Consider the following 25,935-nt stretch of genomic DNA (forward strand, 5'->3'; position numbering starts at 1 on the left):
CATGCAAGACTGCTTTCTTTTCATATTCCTGATGACTTCATCATTAAATTGTATGAATCCTTGCCAAACCCCATGATGCAGTCCTTCACGTTCATGGAAGATCCATTACATTTGGATCTCACAGCACCACTACTTAATTTGCTGACATATTTTTGTATTTGCAGCAAATACAAAAGGGTGGTAGTAGCCTAGTGTGTAACACACTCGCCTATGAACCAGAAGACCCAGGTTCAAATCCTGCTTACTACCATCGTGTCCCTGAGCAAGACACTTAACCCTGAGTTGCTCCAGGGGGGACTGTCCCTGTAACTACTGATTGTAAGTCGCTCTGGATAAGGGCGTCTGATAAATGCTGTAAATGTAAATTTGTTCTCCAGACTCCAGAAAGGACTCTAGACACCAGTCATTCTGTCTGTGACGTAACATTTAACGGGATATGTAATGGAAAATTATGGAGAATGTTATCTTTGTTATCAATCATCACCCTGAACCGAGCAGATGGCAACTCTATGCAAAACATGTAATAATAGAGACCAGCTGATATCATATTTGTTTTGTATTTCCATGTTATGGACCTGGACAAATAGCTGAATGACCAATGTTGGTTTCGCAAAATATATTTTTATTCAGCCTTATTGAATATTTTATAGTGGCAGTTTCAGGTGACTAAAGGCCAGTTAGTCCTTTTTACAAATTTCAGTAACAATGCAATCACAAAATACTCACAGGAAAAAGGCAATAAAATAAATTTTTATGTAGATGTCAAATACCAAATTCCTTCTGAGAACCAGTGGAAAAAATACAGTAAAGTGCTGAATTAATATCAGTTAATTCCCTTAATGTTTCCATAACTTTTCTGAAATCACATCAGTACGAGTTATTAGAGCGGTTACAACCTGGCCTGTATTGCCACCTGTGGGAGAGGTTGTGTTTCTGTTTTCCGCTGTCGAAGGAGAAAGAATACGAAAATCATTATCATTGTGATACACTTCAGCACAGCACACGGTGACACAACAAAATGCATCCTCTGCATTTAACCAATCACTCTTAGTGAGCAGTAAGTAACCAGAAAATTTGACCTCATCACCCCAGTCTTACAATCACTGCACTGGCTACCCATCAAATTTAGGATTGACTACAAAATCCTACTTTTGACCTATAAATCTCTAAATGGTCTCGCCCCGCAGTACCTGAGTGAACTTTTACGGCCTGCCACACCCCCTTCAATCGACGGGTGCAAGGTCACTATGGGTACCCAAAGTACAGAAGGTCAGAGCTGGGAGCAGATCCTTCTCCACAGTTGTGGAATGGCTTGCTGGTCAGTGTTCGGGTCTCAGTCTCAGTGTTAAAATCTAAACTGAAATCACAAACAGTCTGCCACTTGTGTTTGTTCTCTCTGGCACTGAATCAAGCGCCCAGACCACCTCCAGAGTTCAATGAAGAGACCACCAGATGGATCCTAGTCCCTAGCAATGAACTGCTAGTGAGACAACTCAGCATGAAATGAACCAGAGGGTCACCACAGGCACCACCACCATAACAACTAAAGCTTCAGGGATTTTCAAATGGACCAGTAGCATTATAATGGACACATAATGTACACCATGACACTGGACTAAACAACTACTCTGCACCATCCAGTACCTCCAAACATGGAACGATGCTCTATACTGCACTTAAATGTCCAGTACAACGGTAGGACATTTTTTCTTCTTGGACAAATCATCACCAACCCAGCACTGACACCTATTGCAGGCTCACTGGAAGTGGGTCTCTATCTGTATCACTTTTTTCCTCCTTCCTCCTAGAGTTTTCCCTTGTACGCAGAAGGGTCAAGGGCCTGTCAAAGCCCATTGAGACATACTGTATGAGATTATGGGCTTTATAAGAAATAAATGTTGAAAAATGTTGATGAAAGGGGAGTGGGACGTGCCTTGATCAAGGGGACCTCAGTGCCACGTTGGCGGTTCCGTATTTGAGCCTGCAACCTTTCGGTTATGAGTTTCTCTTCATAGCCCGCTAGGTCACCACTGTCCACTAAAGCGGATGATGTTTAAGTGAGTGGTGTGGGGGGTGTAGATGCTTGGGTGGAGGGGCAAGGATGGTTTGTTTGATTTTTTCCCATCCAGGCAGTTATTTATTTAATGCTAAATTGTCGTTTTATTTGCAACCATCTTGGTTCTCATTTTGTTTTAAGGTTTAAACAGCCCTTTCCTGCAATGCTTAAAAATACAGTAGGAAGACTCTCTATTCCTACTGTGCAATTACCTGTGTTATAAATGTCCCTAAGTGGCTAAATGTATGCTTTTCTGAAAGTGGTTTGTGTCACCGATGTGCAGCAGACAGTTTCAAAATGTGACCAGGCTGACCAACAATGAGGTGTCTTCTGTAGTCATCTACTAAGCAATGACTCTACGGTGAACAATTCCAGGTCAAGTGTTTGTCACGATGGCTGGACATGGTGAGGAAGAAGGACTCATACGCATGACGTCACGAAAAGGGGGTTTAATACATGGTGGACAGGACAAAGGAAACATCACCAAACAATGACCCGACTGCGAATAGACACGAACAGGGCAGCTTTATACAATCATATACAGATGAACACAATCAGGAAACATAATAAAACAGGACTAACATGAATCTCCAGTCCGAACTCTGGACCCGCATTGGCCCCTACCACACGGGATCATGACAGTTTCCTATTTAGACATAATAGGTGGGTGTGGTGGGGATAACTTACACAGGAACCATAAAAATGACTTTTTTGTCATTCTTTTCACTACCAGAGTATTGCACCTGTCATAGACCTGACTGTCTTGGGTGCTCCTGATGTGTCATGTCCATGTCCAGTCATTAATGTTTTTATACTCTTTTGTACCACTGCGTCACTAGTTACATCTCTGTGCATTTGATTTATAAATCCCTTGAAATGTTACCTTTAGAAGATGGAATGGTTGTTAAAACCTACATATTGAATCAACAGGATTTAATTTAGAATTTTCTAAAACCCAAACAAGGCCAAAAATTATACTTGCAAGATGAAATATATAGACACAACTGTGTTTTTGGGTGAACAGTCCTGAGAAAGTTGCATATTGACCAGGTGCTTTAGGTAGCCATCAGGATGCTTCTGGCAAAATTCTGTATGGATATTATACCATTTATTTATACCAAAAAAAGTTCAGTTTTTTTTTTCAAAGGCTCTGGGTACACCATGGTAACCATGTACAGTGTTCTTGGGTTTGAAAGCCTCACCTTCACTCCTCCAAACAATTCTTGTCATTGCGACCAATTCAACTCACAAATCAATGTCCTCTCAGCTGAGTTTGAGCCTTTTTCTAGATCATGGCCCAACATCTCCCAAACCCCCAACAGTTTGAACTGATGATCTTGGAATCTGAAGTTGTTTCGTTTTATATTTACATATAGCTTACAATCAGTGGTTACAGGGACAGTCTGGAGACACTGGAAACAATGGTGGTAAGTGGGGTTTGAACCTGTGTTCCATTTTTTTAAATTAACTTTATTAATAACAGGTGTCCGGGGAGCAGTGTGTGGGGACAGTGCTTTGCTCAGTGGCTCCTCAGGGGCACCTTGGCGGATCGGGAATCGAGCAACCTTCTGATTATGGGGCCGCTTCCTTAACCGCTAGGCCTCCACTGCCCCCGCATTATATGTTGCTCCAAGAGGAATCTATAAATTTCTCTTTTCTGTAATTCTATAATTCTCTTTCTTACATGTTTACTGCACCCCTTGGACTTTTTCATTGTTATGTGTGTTGATCCAGAAAATCCTGTCAAGCAGACCTATTTTTTTAAAATGATGGCACAGAGTAAACCTGCTGTAGTAGACCGTGCTCACTAACATCCCTCATACAGCCTTGAACCATAACCTTCTGCATTCTTCAGCACCACTCATTAAAAGTTGATGTGTGTTTATATAGTTGAGCCTGTGTGTGTAATTAAAAATAATTGCTGCTTAGATCATTGTTTTATTCCAATTAAAGGCAATAACTCCACGTAAGAAAAAATCTTCTTAAAAAGAAATAAGTAAAAGCCCAAAATTACAGCCACAACATATGAATGTTCAGTAATATGCATTCATTTTAATATGCATATTGCTCGCACATATGTTGGTATGCACACTACCAGTCAAAAGTTTGGACACGCCTACTCTGTGGTTGTCATGGATACTAAGATTAAAGCCGTTTTGAAAAATCAAATGTAAGAAATATATTTAGTATTTTTCCTCATTAACATGAGTGAATGAAATTGTTCAGCATAAACCTTCAGGACTGTTGGAAACCGTCCCCGTTGTCCAAGGTGGTGGAGAGAAGACAAGAGTGTGAAATGCTGCCATCACAGGAAAAGCTCCCTGATTTGGAGAGACTCAATTCTGCAAATTTTTGTCTTGCATTATTTCACATGTGGTTTTTTTTTATAGTCCTGTGTCACCAGTTTTTTCAAGACCTATAAATTAGTAGGTGCATCCAATCTTTTGACTTTTGACTGTTCTTGTATATGGGCCTAGCGGTTAAGGAAGCGGCCCCGTAGTCAGAAGGTTGCGGGTTTGAATCCCGAACCGTCAAGGTGCCCCTGAGGTGCCACTGATCAAAGCACCGTCCCCACACACTGCTCCTGTCATGGTCCCCACTGCTCACCAAGGGTGGTGGTTAAAAGCAGAGGACACATTTCACCGTGGAACCGTGTGCTGTGCTGCACAATGACAATCACTTCATATATTAGCTCAATTTTGTCATTACAGCAAAGCGCCACTAGGCGTCTCCAAATCCCCGTTTCCCACCAGCAGAAGCGGATTATAGGAAAGGAAGAGACTCCGACAAAACAAAGTGTCGCCTTCCGGGACCTTCTTCTAATGCAAAACGTACCCCTGCGCCGTTTCTTCACCTTCTTTACCTAACACCATTCGGCGATGTGATATTGTGCGTGGGCCAGGCTCCGGGCGAAGCGGCCGGCGTGAGCGCGGCTCCGGGGAACAAACACACCTGGGTGAGGAGAAGCCGGACGTTCACGTCGCCTGCGCCGCCGTTCCGGCGCTCCTGGACTTTTCCCGGTGTCAAGCTCGCAAGCAAAGCTGTCGAGATGAGCGAGGAGCGGCCAGACGTCTCCAAGGAGCTAGCGGGTGAGTCGCGGTGGTTTAAATAACTTTTATTTCAGAAACCTTCCCACGGTCCGGGCGGGACATGGTGCACTGCTGTTCGCAGCACTGGTGTGGTTTTCTTAAAATGAACACACCAATTAACATTTTAGTAACTTTGACAGGACTTGCAAAGATAAAGATAAAACGATACATTTTCGATATGAAGCAGTTGCGAATAAACTATCCCAAAGGGCAGGATTCCTGAGAGTGACGTCAGGTGAAGACCTGCAGTGGGAAAAAGATTAAGGATGAAAACATGCAGCCTCTTGCCTGGGTTCCGGCCCGGACTGTGTCCATGTGTGGAATAAGAAGTTCCCTGTGATCCAGGGGAACTGATCCCTGAACGTGGGATGGATGAGTGAAGTGATGTGATTTTTTTTTTTTTTTTGTGGTGGGACGCCTCCTGAGCGACCAGGATGAGTGTTATGGCAATTCGGGGTTCACTGTGGCCTTTTGACCAGTTCAGGAAAACAAAAAAAACATTTCATTTGTGTTGCTTCATTTATTTCCCATTTGTCCCCCCCCCCCTCTCTTTTTTCATTTAAGAGAGCGTGAGAGATGCCATCGGCAGGAAGCTCAAGATCTCCCTTAAGAAGATGGTTAAGCTGGAGGTCAAGGCCGACAAGCTGGAGAACAGGGTCCTGGTACGATGCCACTTGATGGCTGGAAACTCTTAAATTCCATATTTATAATAAAAAGGTTAAGTTGAGGCGGTATACCTTTCATTATTAGGGCGAGTGATTCTTTTTAAGATACACGTTTGTGTCTGTTTTAATAATTTTACATATTGCTGAGGAGGATATCGACTCCATTATTCATATGCAGTGGTTTAAAAAGGATCGGGACTTTGGGACGAGCAAACAGCAGAACAAAGGACGGCAAGACAGCAGGCTGCGTGTTTTTGTTATCACACCGCATCTCCGTGCACCCTGTGGGGGCCAAGAGCCTCCGGACTCACATTTTGATGGCCATTGGAATCCTCACCCGCTAAGTTCCTGCCTTCGCCGTGCAAGAGGCAGAGCAATCTGGCCGGATGTGTTTTGCGGGGCCGAGCCTAGTTTCAGGTTTCATGCATCTACTCGTTTCTTTTAGTCTCCTTTTTGGGGAAACAGACGGCTTTTATTCCCGTGGCCGAGATGTGTGTCACCGGCGGGGACTGAAAAAGAGCAGAAGGCCGGCCGTCAGCAGCAAAAAGGACTGAGTTGTACGTCTGGCTTTATTGAACTGATAAGAGCCGTGGCTTGTTAATGGTGGAGTGTGTTTAAAGAATCGGGTGTGGTTTGGCAGTGGCGTCTCCCTCCAGGCCATGTTAAATGGCTGCGTGCAGCAGATCCCCCCATTCTTTGCCTTGCACCACTCCCTTTTGTAAAGAAGTCACCTATTCACTGCAGTGAATGGGCTGATCTGATCTTTGAGATCCCTGATTGGATGAGGTAACCAGGACTTTTACCTAAGGGTAAAAGTTGATAATGTCGTTAAGTAAAAAATCATGTTGTTAAGCGACTAAGTCCACACAAAAAAAAGAAACCCAGCATGACCAACTAGTTAAGCGACTCAGTCCACACAAAAAAAAGAAACCCAGCATGACCAACTAGTTAAGCGACTCAGTCCACACAAAAAAAAGAAACCCAGCATGACCAACTAGTTAAGCGACTCAGTCCACACAAAAAAAAGAAACCCAGCATGATCAACTAGTTAAGCGACTCAGTCCACACAAAAAAAAGAAACCCAGCATGACCAACTAGTTAAGCGACTCAGTCCACACAAAAAAAAGAAACCCAGCATGATCAACTAGTTAAGCGACTCAGTCCACACAAAAAAAAGAAACCTAGCATGACCAACTGGTTTGTTCAGCTTTGACCTATCAGTTTTAGTTCTGTTTTCATCTAAGACCACCTAACAGCATTGTGGTGCTTTTATTTATGCATTCTTATGCCTTAAGGATAATAATAATAATAATATGAAGGTGATAATTATTATTATTTCCTTTGTATATCTTGGATTAATGAATACTTGCATGGATGGGGCTGTAGCCATGAAAGGATTATAAAGGCAGAACTAGCACCATTTCTAAATTTTCGGGGGGTTTTTTTTCGTAGTATTTTACATTTTTACAGCATTTATCAGACGCCCTTATCCAGAGCAACTTACAATCAGTAGTTACAGGGACAGTCCCCCCCTGGAGACACTCAGGGTTAAGTGTCTTGCTCAGGGACACGATGGTAGTAAGTGGGATTTGAACCTGGGTCTTCTGGTTCATAGTCACAAAAACATGAATGTTTTCATACACATTCATGTTTGGAAAGTTGCATGGAACATTTAACTTTTTCTAAAATACAACTTTAATATGCTATTCAATTAGAGTTGTATTTTAGTAATAAGTTAATGTTCCATGCTACTTTCCAAACACAGGGTATGAAAAGATTCATATTTTAGTGACTGTCATTTTGGACAAGATATGAGCATGTTACAGACTACGGTTTGTGTGTCCTCTGGCTGAATGTTTAGTTTGACCAGCTTTAGAGTGTGTACATGGCTTTAAACCATCTACCAGCACAAGAGATTGGTTGGTAGATATTTTAAAGGCTTTGCTGTATTTCCTTTATGTTCTTTCACCATCTTTGCATGTCTTGCTGTGACTTGACAGCAGATTGTGTTCCATGTCCACCGCAAAGTCATTTGCAGTTGGCAATTTGAGTTTGGGGACTGACTTTTACTCCACACGTCCAAACACACAGACAGAGTGCAGTAACATATTTATATTAAGTGTGTTGTTGTGTCTATGTAATAAGACCGTTGTACATCTAAACTTACCAAAATCGATTGTACTAAATAAATCCAAATATTTCCATCTGCAGAATTACCTGGATGAGCTCAATCTGTAATGGGATTGTCCAGCTCATACTGCAGTATGTGCAGTCATTTTTGTAAGTGTTATTTTATGGGCTCTTGTACTTGGGTCTGGCTACTACTGCAATATTTTTTTGTTTTATACAGGTGACCGCCGGGACCCGAGTTTGTAAAATAAGATGCCGTTTTTGAGCAGGCAGTGCTTCTGCCAGTTCTGCAGGAAATCTTTATTCTATGAGGAATGTTGGATAAGGCCCAGACCTTGTGCATCCATACAATAGTTTCCTTTGAATTCAGTTGTTTTTTGGATTTTATCTGATTTTTATATAATGCATGCGATATGTAATAATAACGCATGACTTCATGAATCGTAATAATATGGATAACATGCTTTTTGAAGTCTTTGTATGGTATACTTTTTTCTCTGCAGGAAAAGTAACCACATGAATATGAATATAACAAAAGCAACATGAAATTAAGAAGCACATGACTGACCTGTTCAAGAATGAAATGGGTTCTCTGGTTCTAATAATTAAAGATTTGGGGTAGAAATGTTTCGTGTTCACATGTACAGTTGACCTGAACAGTTTCCTGCTTTCCAGTTACTTACCATAGTTTCCAGATGCAGTAAGAACAGTGTGTTACACTAGTAAACTATATCGATGTTGAGGATATGAGAGTCACGCCCACTGATTGTAAGTCAGAATAACAGTAACATTAACAGCATTTATTAACATTTATCAGATGCCATTATTCAGAGCGCCTCACGATCAGTAGTGTCAGGGACAGTCCCCCCCTGCTCACTCAGGGACACAATGGTAGTAAGTGGGGTTTGAACCTGGGACTTTGTGTTCTTTTGGTTAATAGTAACCCACTAGGTTACTCAGATGAGGGTGTCAGATAAATGCTGTCAATGTGAAAAGCCTGTTATAATTGTATAGTTTGAATGGTTCGTACTGAGTCAAACAGGCCTATTCTGACTGAGAATCTGTACTCGAGTCAAGAGAATTTTCTGGCATTTCGCTTCTTGTTTAAAGTGCTACTGGCTCTATTGTTTTTCAACGCATGTTTATTTCATCAAATTTGGCCGAACTGGAAACAGAAGAATCAGTGTAAGCCAGCATTGTGGTCTTTAGAAGCAAACCTCACTTTGAACTGTGCATGACTGCATGACTGCCTGTACTGGGTAATTTGAAATGTTGTTAGATATAGTCATGCAGCCCTTAAACTGTCCAGATTTTCACGTACATGATTTATTGTGAGATTGCGCCCACAGGCTGTAAAGAACTGTTGAAAGGTGAGGATTCTAAGGGAGGAAACTCGAGCCTGCTGGTTGTACGTAATGGACTGTTTGGGAAATTTTAGCACAGGAGGGGAGGAACAGCCATGTTGTTGATGAGTTTCAAATGTTGCACAAGCCGTACTTGCTTCGATTGCGTTCAGTTCCTTAGACATAATCCGATTTTCTGTGAAAGCCTCAATTAAAGTGTTGAAGTATTGTGTTTTACCCGTGCTGGACTTTTCAGTGTTTGCTGCATCTTTAAATCAGTTGGTCTAGAATAAGGATTCCTCATGTCGTATCTGGTTTTCTTCAACGATGATATGTTTCACCTTACAATTCACTTGTTTAGCACCGTCCATCTTCTTTGTTGTCTGCCTGTTTTGTTAAGGCTAGTCTTGTGCTGCCTGTGTCCCATGTTTGCACTTTGTGTTAGATTAAATGTTACATGTAGCACCAGGATGCGGAGACTTTGCGCTGCTTAAATGACAATAAAGCTCAAGTTGAGGTATAGTCTGGAGCTGCTGCCAAAAGATATAATAAAAGGTTGGCATTTTATAGGACAACTTCAAAAGAAGGGAAATGGTTGAGGTGCATCTTGTAATCAATCGGAATTCCATTGTGAGAAGCTTTGGTTTGATTTTTGGACTGTGTTCACTAGAGCTTCACATGTTGCTACTGGGATCCTCTTCCGCTTCTCCATGATGATATGACAGAGCTGGATGTTAGAGACCTTGCGCTCCTCCACCGTTCGTTTGAAGATGCTCCACAGATGCTTAAAAGGGTTCAGTTCTGGAGACATGCTTGGCCAGTCCAGCACCTTCACCCTCCGTTTCTTTAGAAAGCCAGTTTTCGTCTTGGAGGTGTGCTTGGGGTCGTTATCATGTTGGAATACTACCCTGCGGCCAAGTTTCCAAAGGGAGGAGATCATGCTCTGCACGCTCACGGTACCATCCGTGCGCAGCCCCAAACCGTGGCACTCCCACCACCATGCTGGACTCTAGGCAAGACAGACTTGTTTTTTGTTCTCCTCACCTGGTTGCCATCACGCTTGTTTTATACCATCTGAACCAAATAAGTTGGTCTTGGTCATGTCCTTAGTCTGACTGGCTTAAGCAAACTGCTTTTTTTGTGCACCATCTATAGAAGACGCTTCCTTCTGGGACACCAGCCATGCAGACCGATTTGATGCAGTGTGCGGCATCTGGTCTGACCCTGACAGGCTGACCTCTGACCCTCTGATGTATGAAACCTCTGAATATGATGCTGAGCACGTGCTCTCGACTTCATTGGTGGACCATGGCGAGGCCTGTTCTGAGAGGGAACTGTCCCATTAAACTGTCCCGCTGTGTGGTCCTGGCCACCGTGCTTTCACTTACCAGCGGTTTAGACACTAATGTCTGTGTGTTTAGTTATTTTGAGGGGACAGCAAATCTACTCAGTTATACAAGCTGGACACCGACCACTTTACATTCTATTAAAGTGTCATATCTTGACCCAAGGAAATGTTGACCCAAGGAAAGATATAATCAAATATTTTCAAAAATGGGAGTTTTTTTCTCACTTTTGTGAGATACTGTATACTGTAAATAATTCCCTTTCTCTCTTTCAACAGGCTTTAGCCTCTCATAGAGTCTACCTGCTGACTGCACGCATACCGTCCAAGGTAGGCAACGTAACAGTACCGCACTGTCTACAACGTGAAGGAAATGGGCTGGAGAGAACAATCATAGATCTGAAACTCTGAATCGAATGTGGATTCACACTGCAGTCCTTTTGCTCCGCTGCTAGTCCGAAGCGCAGGTTCTCCACTGCCTATGCGTTGGAGAGTAGGAGTAGTCCCGCTGAATATTATTTTCAAGCCTCAACCTCTGGGCATGCCCTTGCCTGCTTTCAGAGACTTGTGGAATCTCTCTCTGGCACGACTGTGCTTGGAACGAGTCCCAGCGAAGCCCCTCACCCCCTTTCCCAAGGATTTTTTCCCCCCTCCAAAATCATTCCAGGCTTGTTTTTTTTCTCCCTTTTCCCACAGCTGCAAAAGTCAGCCGTGCACCAGTGTGTCTGTGATGTGTTTGGACTCAAAAGGACTTTCAGGATGATGTTCTCAGTGGACCTCATTGTCTGAAAATACAGTCAGACCACAGAAGTGACTAAACGACAACAAAATAACGTAAAAGTTGGAAGATGAATAGACAGCGCGGAGGAGGCGCCGGTGTTATGAGAGTCAGTGGGAAGTCAGGGAGGAGAGAAAGCAGACAATGACCACACTGAAACATCTGGACGGGGGGCATTCCTCTTGCGTTTGTACTCAGGAAGAGAAAGGACTCGAATTAGTTTGACCTTGGTCTGGCGGTTCTGCCTGTGCTTCTGTGGGTGGGTGTGTGGGGGGATTTTATGTCTCATTAAACTGCAAAATAAAGAAACCACACATGACTCACGTTCACGTTTTACTTTCACTTATTTCATCTTGTCTGCAGCCCGACATCAGTCCTTAATTCTATGTTGATTTATTTGACTGAAATGGCATAAGGAACAGTTTTGATCTTAGACGCTTCATGTATAACTGTCATTATTACCTCAAAGGATTTCATGCTGTGACACGGTGACCCTCTGTGATATCCCCACAGGTTGAGCAAGCATTTAATTACTTGGATATTCAGGGAATCGTGAGCCACAAGCCTGATCAGGTCAGTAATGACTGGAGGGATTTTGCAAACCAGGTTGCATCAGGCTCATTCTCGTTCATTGTTAATAGAAACCACCCCATGTTACAAATACAAATACTTTAAATGTGTTGACTGCCCTTGTAGACTGTGGTTTGGTGAAATGTAGGAAGTTTTATTAACGTTTCTCCTAATTTGGGTAACATGAAACTTGGGCAGCACTTCACCTCTCAGATTGTCTGTTTGTCTGTGGCGCCACCTGCAGCTGACACTGAAGCATGAAAGAGGCCAGATGTCACTGAAGCTCACTGGGACAGAGGAGGTGGATGAGGTGGTGGCCCAAATAGGCAGCAATCTACAGAGGATCTGCCCTGGTCTGTCCCCAGTGTAGGTCTTTCTGGCTCTCGCCTTATCTGTCTTTACATCAGTCTGAGTTAATGCCGGCATTTAGCCAGTATCATTTAAATATGTGTTCGAGACTGATCACTTTTCTCACGTTTGTCAGGGAGGCCATGGGGAAGCTTTCATTAAAGCCTGAGGAGAGGATCACTGCGCTACAAACTCACTGGGAAGAACAAGCCCCGGCAGATTCCGGCCCATGTGGTAAAGTACTGAAATGATGTGGGAGATTCTCCCCCTGGAGCTTAATTCACTGTGGCAATGCAGCCATCAAGATTTTCATTGTTGATTTCAAGTTGATAATTTGTACTGGAAATAAGGAAAATCTCTTTTAATAATTCAATTTCAGCTAGTCAATCAACTAGAATTAAACTAATCATTAGAACGATGACATTTAAAATTCACAACCTGCATTTTGTGTCAAGCTATGGACATTACATCTTATTTTTCCAGGTGGCTTCTCTCTGATGTACTTCTGTATTTGTGATCAGAGAGGCCTTCCCTACAGAGAGGAAGTGCAGTGGGTCAGTAATAAGAATACTTTCATACAAATAGCAAAAGTCAGTTTTAGTTCTTTTTTTAGATTGATAATCCACTTTTTAAATGTCACTGTCCAGGATGTGGATACAATATATTTAACACAAGACACCCGGGAACTGAACTTACAAGATTTTATTCATCTTGATAACAGGTTAGTTAACTAAAACGTTATGATCAAAGTGTCTGAAGGATCACATTTTTCAGTTTTGTGTAACGGGTTAACTCACTAACAACTTCTATACATTTTATGATCAAATGTGTATCCTCAGACATTATAGTCATAAATAATATTATTAAACTCCAAAATATTATGTGCACTAGGTAATATTCATTTATTTGCCTTTTTCAACAGGGATTTGGTGCCCGTTATTGCAGTTCTGGAGTATAACCAGTGGTTCACTAAACTCTCCGTCAAGGATTACAAGCTGGTACGGCTAATTTTTACCTCACAAGTTGTAGCCTTCGTTGTCTGTACAGCCATTAATGTCTGCCGATATATTGCTCCCCCAGTCTGCAGATTTGTGTGAACAGATCCTTCGTGTTGTGGCTTGCTCTAGCAGACTAGAAGAACTGGTCTTGGAGAATGTCTGCCTCAAAGTGTGAGTGTTTTGCGCCTTTGAATTTTTGTACCCTTTGGTAAAATACTGCTGTGATAATGTTTTAGTGAAACACTCTGTCCTCCATTTTGACAGTTTAACACAAACACAATGCAACTGATTCAGTCTTGAGTGACACGTGGCTTCCTATATATCTTAAAAAAGTGGTTCTAAACTAATAGTACAGAGTTAATGGACAAGATTTTTTGTGACCAGTGTGAAATTCAACAAGCCTTTGGCCTCATGCACACCAGTGTCAAATGGTACATTACAATCTGAAGAGTGACTGAAAAATGACACCTGCTGTAGTATAGTAGTTGTAACATAGTAGTAAAAATGTATCCTGTTTTTATTCTTTCTAAACAAATATTTCTGTTCTTATATTTCCTGCAATTGAAGGTCGGCAGTAATTATGGTTTAGTATAGGCCGTTGGCTATTGGTCTAAAGAAGACTCATGTTATTCTGTACATCGTCCATGTTGTACATCATTCTGTACATCATTCTGTTTTCTACAACCAACCCATTGACTCTTTCTGCGCTGGGATTTGGTTGAATCAAAATCCTTGGGTGGAATTTCACTTTCTGACCGTGAAATACTGGACCTCTTTGTTTTGTAACTGAGCAAATCAGTGGATACTAAATTATTAGGGATAATAAATTATTCTGCGTCAACACAGGGATTTTGCTCAGAGACTTGCCAGTGCCCTGAGTGAGAACCCCAGATCAGCCCTTCACACCCTTAACGTGGCCAACAATTCACTGGAAGACAAGGGTACAAAAAATAATTCCACCAATGAAACACCAATGTTTAATGTTTCAAAATGTGCATGTCATTCATATCCTTCTACTTTCTGATCTGTGGCTGAGCCAGGTGTTGATGTCCTGAGGACGTCTTTAGTGAAACAAACGGCACTCAAACATTTGAACCTCTCAAGAAATTCACTCTCCCCCAAAGGTATAATCACTTTTTTTTTTGTTTCTAACGATCATAATCTTCTCTTGGAAATATTCTGACTTTAATTTTTGCTGTCAGGGATTAATATACTTGGTCAGTCGCTGAGTGCTAAAACATCGATCTTCACAACCCTCACTCACCTGGACCTCTCTGGGAATTCTCTCAGGGGTGATGATCTTCAGGTATGTCTTCTGAAGTTGGTTGACTGATCATTTGCACCGAAAATGAAGTATGTTCTTTTCAAACATGATTCTTTTTCTTTTTTTAAAGTACCTCTGCAATTTCCTGGGCCAGCAAAATAATATACAGACGTTGGACCTGTCTAACTGCAGTTGCCCTTTAGATCTGGTGAGTCACTTGACTAGATTGGTTTGGTTCATTTGAACAACATTAACAGTCTTTTTATTATGTTGACTTCAGATCTGTGCCTCACTTTTTCGTGGTTGTGTGAAGACCCTCTCTGTCCTCAACATGTCAAAAAGTGTCTTTTCTCAGAGGTGAGATTCATACCATGTTGTGTTTACTAGTCAGAAGCTTGGACACACTCATTTATGGTTCATGCATTTTTACATTATAGAACAAAAACTGAAGACACAGGACTATGAGATAACACACATGAGGTTATGTAATAAACAAAAAATAGTAAATAAGGCAAAAAAGTTTAACATTAGAGTCTTTCCAAATCAGGGAACTTTTGCTGTGATTGCAGCATTTCATACTGTTGTCTTCTATCCACCACTTTAAGTTAGACAATGGGGACTGTTTCCAAAAGTCCTGAAGGTTTATACTGAACTTTCTTATCATTCACTCATGTTAATTAGCATCTTATGAAGTGGCTTTTGATGATGACGATAGTGACAAAGCAGCCACGAAGGCAACTCTGAAAAAACATTCATTCAAACATACTTCACTTTCTCCTACTAAAAAAAGAACTTTCTTGTGTTGGATTCTTCAAAATGGCTCCATCTTAGTCTCCATAACCACCACAAAGTGGTGCATCCAAACTTTTGACTGGCAGTGTACATTTGGCTAAAGACAACTTTGTTATTTTGGTGAAACACTTAACAATTGTAGATGTAGTGGAGGCACCATTCGTTTGTTTATGATGGTGGTGGTGGAGATTGCTGTTCAGTCTTTCTCATTCTGATCAACCCTTCAGAATCACTTTTACCTGTAGATAGGGACATCGCTATGATAAACATATTAAGGGGACACAACAGTTTTCAAAGAATTACAGTACAGGACAAAAGTTTGGACACACCTTCTCATTCAATGTGTTTTCTTTATTTTCATGACCATTTACATTGGTAGATTCTCACTGAAGAATCAAAACTATGAATGAACACATGTTGAGTTTGTACTTAACAAAAAAAGGTGAAATAACTGAAAACATGTCACAAAATAGCCACCCTTTTGCTTTGATTACTGCTTTGCATTCTCTCAATGAGCTTCAAGAGGTCATCACCTGAAATGGTTTTCCAACAGTCTTGAAGGAGTTGCCAGAGGTGTTCAGCACTTTTGCCTTTGCCTTCACTCTGCGGTACAGCTCACCTCAAACCATCTGGATTGGGTTCAGGTCCGGTGACTGTGGAGGCCAGGTCTCCACTTTTTGTTAAGTACATAGTTTTGATGCCTTCAGTGAGAACATACTAATGTAAATGGTCATGAAAATAAAGAAAACACATTGAATGAGAAGGTGTGTCTAAACTTTTGGCCTGTACTGTATTATAGACACAATGCTTGGGGACTCATATAAAGGCATCTTGTATCTTTGTTGAGTTCACATAACATGTTCCACTTTTATTCCCCCCATATATTCCTTTTACAGGAAGGGTAAAGATATTACACCTTTCAAGCAATTTTTCAACAGTGCCTCATCGCTGAGCAGCATAAACTTTTCAGGGACTCGATTCCCCATGGAAGCCCTGAAGTGAGTTACCTAACACATTCATTGCACAGTTTAGTGTCCTCCCCTTATCAACAGCTCATATCATCTTAATGTGTTTTCTCAGGGCTCTTTTGCTTGGCCTGGCCAGCAACCCGAACCTCAAAGAAGTGTCCTTGGACCTGAGCAGTTGTGAGGTGAGACTGAGCCTGGAAGAAATTCTGAATATCCACTGGCCCTGACTGTCTGATTACTTTTTTATATTTACTCTTTTTAAATTTAATTTTCCCCTCTTCGTTCTGTGCCTTGGGCTTTCGTGTGATCGGCTTACATATTTCATCTGAATAAGTGAGAAGATTCATTTGCGTGACTAACGTTTCTACATTCATCACAGCAATTTTTTGGGCATGAAACGATTTGAAATATAATGCATCAACGAGCAAGCAGAGCTAATGCCATTACACACAAAATTAGTATATAACAGGAAGAATTACTGGTTCATGTTTTAAATGGCACTGAGATGATTTGATCTGAATTTATTTCCTTTGGAGTCTGTGGAAGTGGACTCTGCTGTTTCCCCGGTAATTCTACCTCCTGTCTGTTGGGTAAGAGAGTTGATTTTCAGGTCACACATTCTGTGGCTGATTCCTCAAATACATGGTGAATGATGGGTTCCTGAGAGAAGGTTTTATCCCATTGGCTGTACCCTGTATACTGAGGTCTTTCCAGTTCTGTATGCCCTCTGGGTTGACCGTTTTCATTTGATGTTTCCAACCTGATTTACAGAGCATATAAAAATCTGGTCTGTGTCATCTTGGGTGTTTTGGCCAATATGCTGGCTCAAATTCTTCTGGTTTTGTAGTTGAGGTCAGCAGGCGCCCAGATTCTGGAGGGTTGCATTGCCGAAATTCCCAACATCTCAAGTCTGGATATCTCAGATAACGGTGAGTGTCTGTTTCATCTGACCTGTTGTAGGTTATGGTGTTGATGGTTGTTGAGGTTCGCAGAGTTGGATTGAACCTTGAATGTTTTCCAGGTTTTGACACTGATCTGACAACCCTTTTGGTCTGGTTGTCCAAGAACCGTTCCATCAGACACCTCTCACTAGGGAAGAACTTTAACAACATCAAGTCAAAGTATGACTCAGTCTTTTGGCACATGTTTTTGTAATAATACCAACACAAACTTTGTTCCCAACATGGCAAAAAAAACTCTTGCTGAAGGGATGGTTGGACATCTAACCCTAGCCTTAATTCCAACCCTATCCCCAAAGCCATGATTGATATGATAATTTGTTTGTGAGAAGTTTGGAATTAAACATTCTTGAACAAAGAAAATAGAATGTAAAAAGATTGTTTTTTTTGTTTTTGTTTGTCTTTACACAGAAATCTGGTTCAGGTCCTCAGTAACTTGGTGCACATGATTCAGGAAGAGGAATCTGTATGTATTTTATTTCCTCTCTTAAACCCTCTGTCCAGGTCGTTATTATGCCAAACCTTCATTTCACATTTCACCTAGAAACCTAGAAAAAACTTCAAAGAAAACTTTTCTCCTGCTCTCCCCTTCCTCCCTCAGCCCCTGACGTCTCTCTCGTTGGCCGACTCTAAGCTGAAAGGTGACCTGTCTATTGTGCTGAACGCACTGGGAAGCAACACCAGCCTCACCAAATTGGACATCAGTGGCAACGGGATGGGTGACATGGGTGCCAAGATGCTGGCCAAAGCCCTGCAGATCAACACAAAGCTCAGGTCAGGAGAGGATTCCAAGGTGTTCTCGTGACCTTCATAGGGGGTTCATAGGGTGGTAGTAGTCTAGTGGGTAACACACAGAACTATGAACCAGAAGACCACAAAGTAACAGGTTCAAACCCCACTTACTACCATTCTGTCCCTGAGCAAGACACTTTGAAAGTGTAGTGTGTCCTTGGCAGCATGGGATTCATGTTCAAACTAAGTCCCTTACACTACGGTGCCTGTTTTGTGTGTATATTATGTATGATATTATGTATATTTTTCATGTATTTATTTTACAGGACTGTTGTATGGGACCGGAACAATATTAGTCCACAAGGTCTGCAGGATGTGGCAGCTGCTCTAGAGAAGTATACACCAATTATCTCATGCACATATACATTTATATTTAGGAGTGTTTAGGGCTGGGTAAGATTTAAAGATGCAATGCATCCGGAAAGTATTCACAGCGTATCCACATTTTATTAAGTTACAGCCATTTTTTCCCTCAGAATTCTAAACACAACACCCCATAATGACAATGGGCCACTCAAGGACCTTCACAGAGTTGTACTGAAGCCACTCCTTTTGTGCTTAGGGTCGTTGTCTTGCTGAAAGATGAACCGTTGAGTTCAAGAGAGCTCTGGAGCAGGTTTTCAGGCAGGATGTCTCTGTTACTGCAGTTATCGTTATGCGGTTATGGGTTGGTATTGGCCTGGTGATGAGCGGTGCCTGGTTTCCTCCAAATGTAACGCCTGGCATTCACACCAAAAAGTTTAATCTTTGTCTTATCAGACTAGAGAATTTTGTCTCTCATGGTCTGAGAGTCCTTCAGGTGCCTTTTCGGCAAACTCCATGTGCCTTTTACTAAGGAGTGACTTCTGTCTGGCCACTCTATCATACAGGCCTGAGGACCTCTGGAGCTCCATTGGGGACCATGTACCTCCCTGACTATGGCCCTTTTCCCCCTCAGTTTAGGTGGCCCTTAGGTAGCTCTAGGAAGAGTCCTGGTGGTTTTGATCTTCTTCCACAGTGGAGGCCACTGTAAATGCTGTAAATGCTGTAAATGCCACTGTGCTAATTCAGACCTTCAAGGCAGCAGAAGGTTTTCTGTAACCTTCTCCATATTTGTGCCTGGAGACAATCCTGTCTCTGACAATTCCTTTGACTTCATGCAGGTTTGTGCTCCGACATGAACTGTCAACTGTGGGACCTTATATAGTCTTTCCAAATCATGTCCAATCAACTGTTTTCTCCACAGGCTGACTTTAATTAAAATGCAGAAACATGATCAGGGGAAAGTAGGAGACACCTGAGCTCAATTTTGAGTTTCATGGCAAAGTCTGTGAATAGTTATGCACATTTGATTTCTCATTTTTAATAAATTTGCCAAAACCTCAAGTAAACTTTTTTCACATTGTCATTATGGGGTGTTGTGATGCGCCGTGAATACTTTCCGGATATACTGTACTTGACCATTATCATAGGCATCCCAAAGAAGTTGAAGTCTCAGGCATTTTAATGTAGTGTATTCATCAGCGTTGATATGCCTTTCAGAAACTACACCATCCGTTTCATGCCTGTACCCATCATTGATGCAGCACAGGCTCTCAAGGCTAACCCAGAGAAGACTGAAGATGCTCTGCTGAAGGTCAGAAAGCCAATCGGTGTCATTGTCTGCGTGGTGAAGGTCAGAGACCAACAAGGTGCTGATTGTGTCTTTCTCGATGTATCAGATGGAGCAGTGCCTTCTGAGGAATCACGAGACACGAAAATACCTGCAGGAGCAAGCCTACCGACTACAGCAAGGCATCGTCACGACAACCACACAGCAGGTCAGTTGTTGCAACATCTAAATAGTCTCCAAGAGTTATTTCTCCATCTGTCTGCATCTAGAGTTACACAACCTTATGGTAAGATGTCTGGTAACCAAAGTGAGTTTAAAATCCCTGCTCTTATTCTCTGGGTTTTTCTAGATGATTGACAGAATGTGTGTGAAGGTGCAGGATCATCTGAACTCCCTGAGATACAATAAAATTGATGCTATACAGGCCGACATGAGGTTGGCAGAGAACCTCATGAAGGATGCCAGGAACTCGAAAAGGGTGAGGCCCAGTTTTGTTCCTCACGGAGAGCTTCTGTTCCAGTGGAAAAGGACCACACTGCTCTGACTCATTCTTTGTTTTTACTACACCCAGCTCCTGCCCACAATGTACTATTTGAGAACTTCCTCACATGGGAACACAGCGGGCGAAGGACCACACATGGGACCCATCCAAGACAAACTTGAATCAATGGCTGGGGAGGTTACTAAAGTCATGGAGGAGCAGCTGCAGGTACCGTTATGGACCCTGGCCTTTGTTTTTATTAGCATAGAGTCTGGGAAAAGATGATAGGTGGTAGATCAAGTGAGGAAATAACACAGAATAAAAATTCAAATGTGTAACTCTGCTGCCCACTGCTGCCCAAAGGAGGAATTGACAAAAATTGTAGAGAACTATTTATTGTAGAAATTTGACAGTCAATCTTAAACTAAGGCCATTACAATTGTCCTTGTCTCACTTTTTCAGAACTTGCTTCAGTCAATGGTAGATACTGCTGAGGGTTTGTGCCCCAACGTGGTGAAGCAGGTTAATCTGCGGCAGGAACTGATGCGAACCACCTCGGGGAAGATGGCTGTACCTCAAGACTTTGTGGCCACCACCTTGTTGGAACAGTCTGGAGTTGATATTATGAATAAAATCAGGTGGGACTGTGCAGTGATCAGGAATTCTGACAGGTGTCAGAAGGGTGGTAGTAGCCTAGTGGGTAACACACTCGCCTATGAACCAAAAGACCCGGGTTCAAATCCCACTTACTACCACTGTGTCCCTGAGCAAGACACTTAACCCTAAGTTGCTCCAGGGAGACTGTCCCTGTAAATACTGATTGTAAGTCGCTCTGGATAAGGGCGTCTGATAAATGCCATAAATGTAAATGTAAAAATGGTGTGAGGTTTAGCGTCAGTGTACAGATGTAATTTTTATATGCCCACAGCGAGGTCAAGCTGAGTATGGCGTCGTTTCTCTCGGACCGAATTGTGGATGAAATTTTAGAGTCTCTCTCATACTCTCAGCACACACTCGTAAGTAGCCACATTCTTACCTCTCCTTTCTGGTGGCTGTATGATGCATTAGTCCTGCATGATTTTAATGTAAATGTAAATGTTCTGGACTCCTGAAACAGATTTTTTTCCCTCTTTAAAACCAGCATTGATATATTAACTTTATGCTATAATTTCATTTGCCCTGTATATTTTGTTAAAGCAGTAAGTTCATGGCATTAACTATTGAACTGTTTTAATGTTTTCTGTCTATCCATCTCCAGGCGGAGCATCTGAGCAGGAAAGGGCAGCCTCTTCTCCACCACGACTCGCAGGAGACGGAGGTGCTGGAGGAGACCATAATGCAACCTGAGGATCAGGTTCCAGTACAGATGGAAACTATTGAAGACCTGGAATCCTGTCTGGTATGGTCCATCAACTGTATAATACTACAAATATTATTACTAATACTAATATTAATATTACTAATAGTAGACATACAGCTCAGAAAATAAATTTGCAGCTATATGCATAAATACATATTTACTTTTTGTGTAAAGGAAATTGAAATGCTTCTCTGATTGTTGTTCTCTTTGAATCTATGTTTTCCAGCTGACACCAAAGTCCAAGAGAAAGAGCATCTTAGTGAGGATGACAAGACCCGTGTCTGTAGCTTTTGGTAGGAAAAATATACCTTGAAGGACTGAGCCATTCACATATTAACTGCTGAGTGTCTTAGATGTTTCTCAAACTGGTCTGGTTCTCTTTCCAACAGAATTGGAGTTTGACCTGGACAAGGCTCTGGAAGACGTCCCCATTCACATTGAAGACCTTCCACCTCCTTCTCCTCCTCCTCCATCCCCTCCTCCCAAGCAAGAGAAGAAGGCCTCTGGGTTCTTTGGAGAGCTCCCCTCTGTAGAGCCGTCCAAACTGCAGCACATCACAAGACTTCGACCCAAGAGAAGCAAGAACATTAAAGGCAAAAAAGCCCCTGTAAGAACCTCAGTGTCCGTGATGCACAGCTAATTAGTTTATTTCATGATAAAGAATTTAATGTACAGTCTGTCTCCATTTTATCTGCCTACTCTACAATTTTATAATTATTTTTTGGTCTCCAGCTGACTACCAGTACTGCCCCTGCACCAGAGGTTGATCAGAATGGACTTGTGGGGAAGGTGGATGAGGGAGTCGATGATTTCTTCTTTAAGAAAGTTATCAAACTCAGTATAAGGTGAATCACCGGAACCTTACACATCACACTCAGTTCATAACAGACTGCTCGCCCAGGTCAAAATGTTGTAGCACAGTTGCTGTGGGACATCTTCTAGCCTTCATCAGATCAGTTTCTGACCAGAGGTTGGCTGCTGGCTGCATGTTTTGGACTGACTTGAAAAAGTCCCGTTAGTGCCAGTGATGTTTTTGTGTTGGTAATGGTACCATACCTAAATCATATGTGGTCAGCGGTGGTCCTCTGGTCTGTTAAACTGTGGACAATTACATTTACATTTACATGGACGACATCTATATGTCCAGCCCTGGACAACAGCCAGTGGGCTGCAGTCTGTATGTTTACAGACTGTAGTGTGTCTACAAGGTAGGTAATGAAGTTTTAGTGCCCTAAGCCGTGCCGGCTTTTCCGGGTTGAATATGCCCATCCCCTCTATTATGAGATACTTTGTCAGATTATTCAACATTAATATGAGTTCCCATAGCCTGTCTATGGTCCTGAGCGGTAGCTCAGAAGGTTGGATCTGGAATTTGTCCACTTTTATCATCAAATGTTACCTCCCGTTTCTCATGCTTTGTCCGCCCAGAGAATTTTTTTATTTTTTAATAAAAAAATGCCGACATTACTTCCTGGTTGTGTCAAACATTGTGGTTTGTTCCATCCCTTATACAGTCATCCCCTGCATAAGGGATAGAACATATTAATGACATGACAGGCTTAAATGGCTTTTTAATTGCATATAAACAGTCATTAGTTACAGGGACAGTCCCCCTGGAGACACTCAGCGTTAAGTTTATTGCTCACTGACACAATGGTAGTAAGTGGGGTTTGAACCCGTGACTTGGTGGTCTTTCATAGGCAGGTGTGTTACCCACTAGGCTACTTCCACCCTAGGATTTGTGTAAGTCATGTACCTAGTTGTAATGGCTTTGTTCTTTTTCTTCCTAGGACGTCCGCTCCAAAGGCTTTAGCTCTTCAGGAAGTGGATAGGAAGCGAGAGTCACGTATGAGTGGCCTCTTCAACCTCATCAAACCCCGTTCGTCCAAATCTGAAAAAAACCATGGCGCTGCTGCCATCTCACCCCACATCACCGTCACCACACCAACCAGAGAGGATCTCACCAGTCCTGTTAAGTCTCCTATTAAGAGTCCTATTCTGCCCCCTGTGGCAGAAACAACCAAGACTCATCCACCCCAGCCAGACATCGGTGAACCAGCACCTCCCGAAGAGCCAGTGACCTCTGAGCAGAAGGCAAATTCTGATGCCAAAGTTGATTCTGACCACGATCATAACGTGACACCTGCTGTCCATAAAGAGGAGCATCACACAGAGGGCAAAATCAGAAACAGCCCCCTGATGGGGAGACACGGGCGGATGCCTGTCATGGGTAATGACTTTCTGGCAGAGATACGAGCCAAACAGGAGAAGAGGGCCTTGAGGGTGAGTACATACTGTTATACCAAGATATTAATGGCATGTAGTGAACTACCTGTACTAACTTTATTTATTCCCATACAATATATTCAATACACAGGGCAAGGACTCACGTAGGGTGGGGCTGGGTACACACACCCACCCACCCCCACACACAAACACACCATTCACTCACACACTCACTCCTTGTTTATTGATGTTTATGATTCCATTCCCTGATGCTCATATTGGGAGGCTTCTTAAAGACTGCAAGACTGACCAATTTAGTACATCTGCAAAATGTTATATAATGTATAGATAATGTATAGTGTATAGTATATGGTTTTCTGAATTGGACAGAAGTCACACTACTAACAGTAATGAAATGATTTACTTTTGCATCACAGGTTCAGGAAGTACCTCCGTCTACCCCAAAAGCTCCATCCTCAGAAGCACAAGGTGAGTGTAACAGACCCTGGTGAAAGTTTAGCTCCAAGGTGTGCATCTTCACTGACACTTGTGTGGGGTAGGCCAAGAGGACAAGGACACCACTGAGAAGAAGACCCTGGGTGAGGCTCGACCTGAGCCGGCACTCAGAACCCACCTCCCACAGGCTTCTTCCAAACCATTAAGCAGCGCCTCCAAATTCCCCAAACAGACCAAGACTGACCTTGAGCCTCCAACCTCAGGATTGCTGAGGCCTCGAACCAGCAGCAGCAAGAGCATTGGTAGAACATCAGCACCTTCCACGCACATTGTCGTATTTTTTTTTTTATCTGTCTAAGATCGACCTGTGTCTTCTGTGTTAGATCATCCACCTGAGCCATGCAGTGATATCTTATCACCCAAGGTGACGATTCCCACCCACCCCCAGAAGGTGGCGCCGTCAGTCACAGAACTTGGCCCTGAGGAGCATGAGGAAACACAAACGCCCCCGTCTGGTGAGTTTTTCATTTCTTCATTTTATTGTCTTTTTCCAGACCAGATTTTTGACAATTATTGAAGTACAATAAGTCCACCACAGTTACTGTAGGATTTTTGTTTTTTCGTTTGTAACAGTTGAGCTGACGGTGGACAGTGTTTTTGAGGGGGAGGCCGAGCCGAGCAGAGCTGTTGCTGCCAAACAGCGATTATCACTACGCAGCTCAGCCGGTCCCACTGAAGAGGAAACTGAGCGACAGCGAACCAAGTCCCTCCCCGCTGCTGGTCCGTCCAATCAGTTCATTCCTTCAAATTCTTGTACAGCGTGCCCTTGTGACTGAGTGTACTAGCTCTTCATTCTCGCCTATTTTCTTTTTTGTATTGTAGTGGGAATGCTCGCTGAGGCGGACACAGTCGATTTCCCGGCTCCCAGAACCCACGAACCAGACTTTCCCCCTGTTCCTGAAGATGAAGCTGAGATCTATCCAGAACCACCAGCCTCGCCTGACGGAATGGGCCAAACAGATGAGGAAACTACTTCTCAGCATGGAGAGTAGTGGAATGAGCAACTCTGTTGTTTTAAAGTGCATTATCACCAGTTGTATAGCTGGAATTGTCTAGAATTTTATGTATTGTGTTGTTCTGCGGTGTTCTGGGTCAAAAGGCTTTCTGGCTCTATGCTAAGCATGGCTAAGCATACATCCATACAATATTTTGAAATATTGGACTGTGAAAAGCCACTGTAATGACATACAGTGTCTAAACCAGAAAGATGGAATTTATATGATAAATAGTTTTGTAAAGTATTTCACTGGAAACACATTTGTATTTGTATATATTGTGCTGACCAAAGAATAATAATGTATTTTCACAATCATTTCACACATTATATTATACTGTATGTACATAGCAGTATACACATGTTCATATTCATATTCATATATGATATCTCACATCCAATTCAGGTTACTTACTTTAAATTTAGTATATTTTTGCTTAATTCCTTTTATGTAAAACATGGGAAATGGTAATGGTTTTCTATATTTGTGCAATGTTTTTAATGCTTTGTGCAAATATCTTTTTTTTAAAGATTAGTGAAATATTGTAATTTTATATTTACACAATTTATTCACAATATCTTTGCACTGAGTGGATTTTATACTGTATGTATATGTGTGGCAGTAAGTAAACAGTAAATGGGGATGAAATTGGTCTGCAGTCATCGTGTC

General features: G+C 42.2%; 1 protein-coding gene across 1 annotated transcript; it reads left to right on the forward strand.

The window, feature by feature from the left end:
* Positions 1-4,791: 4,791 nt before the first annotated feature.
* LOC114770421 (F-actin-uncapping protein LRRC16A-like) lies at positions 4,792-25,917 on the forward strand. The gene is made up of 38 exons (XM_028964348.1): positions 4,792-5,145; positions 5,710-5,807; positions 10,908-10,958; positions 11,920-11,979; positions 12,221-12,342; positions 12,461-12,558; positions 12,808-12,878; positions 12,972-13,045; positions 13,247-13,322; positions 13,405-13,493; positions 14,169-14,263; positions 14,363-14,446; positions 14,525-14,628; positions 14,717-14,794; positions 14,867-14,943; positions 16,275-16,376; positions 16,459-16,528; positions 17,194-17,275; positions 17,368-17,467; positions 17,717-17,771; positions 17,907-18,079; positions 18,364-18,432; positions 19,619-19,712; positions 19,798-19,896; positions 20,038-20,166; positions 20,260-20,397; positions 20,632-20,807; positions 21,098-21,185; positions 21,428-21,568; positions 21,756-21,822; positions 21,919-22,136; positions 22,262-22,374; positions 23,320-23,812; positions 24,193-24,244; positions 24,316-24,513; positions 24,595-24,726; positions 24,845-24,991; positions 25,094-25,917. Exons 1-38 carry the CDS (start codon positions 5,106-5,108, stop codon positions 25,261-25,263), a joined length of 4,323 nt encoding a protein of 1,440 aa, XP_028820181.1. The 5' UTR covers positions 4,792-5,105; the 3' UTR covers positions 25,264-25,917.
* Positions 25,918-25,935: the final 18 nt, after the last annotated feature.

The sequence above is a fragment of the Denticeps clupeoides genome, chromosome 20, assembly GCF_900700375.1.
Source record: "Denticeps clupeoides chromosome 20, fDenClu1.1, whole genome shotgun sequence".
Classification (NCBI taxonomy): Eukaryota; Metazoa; Chordata; class Actinopteri; order Clupeiformes; family Denticipitidae; genus Denticeps; species Denticeps clupeoides.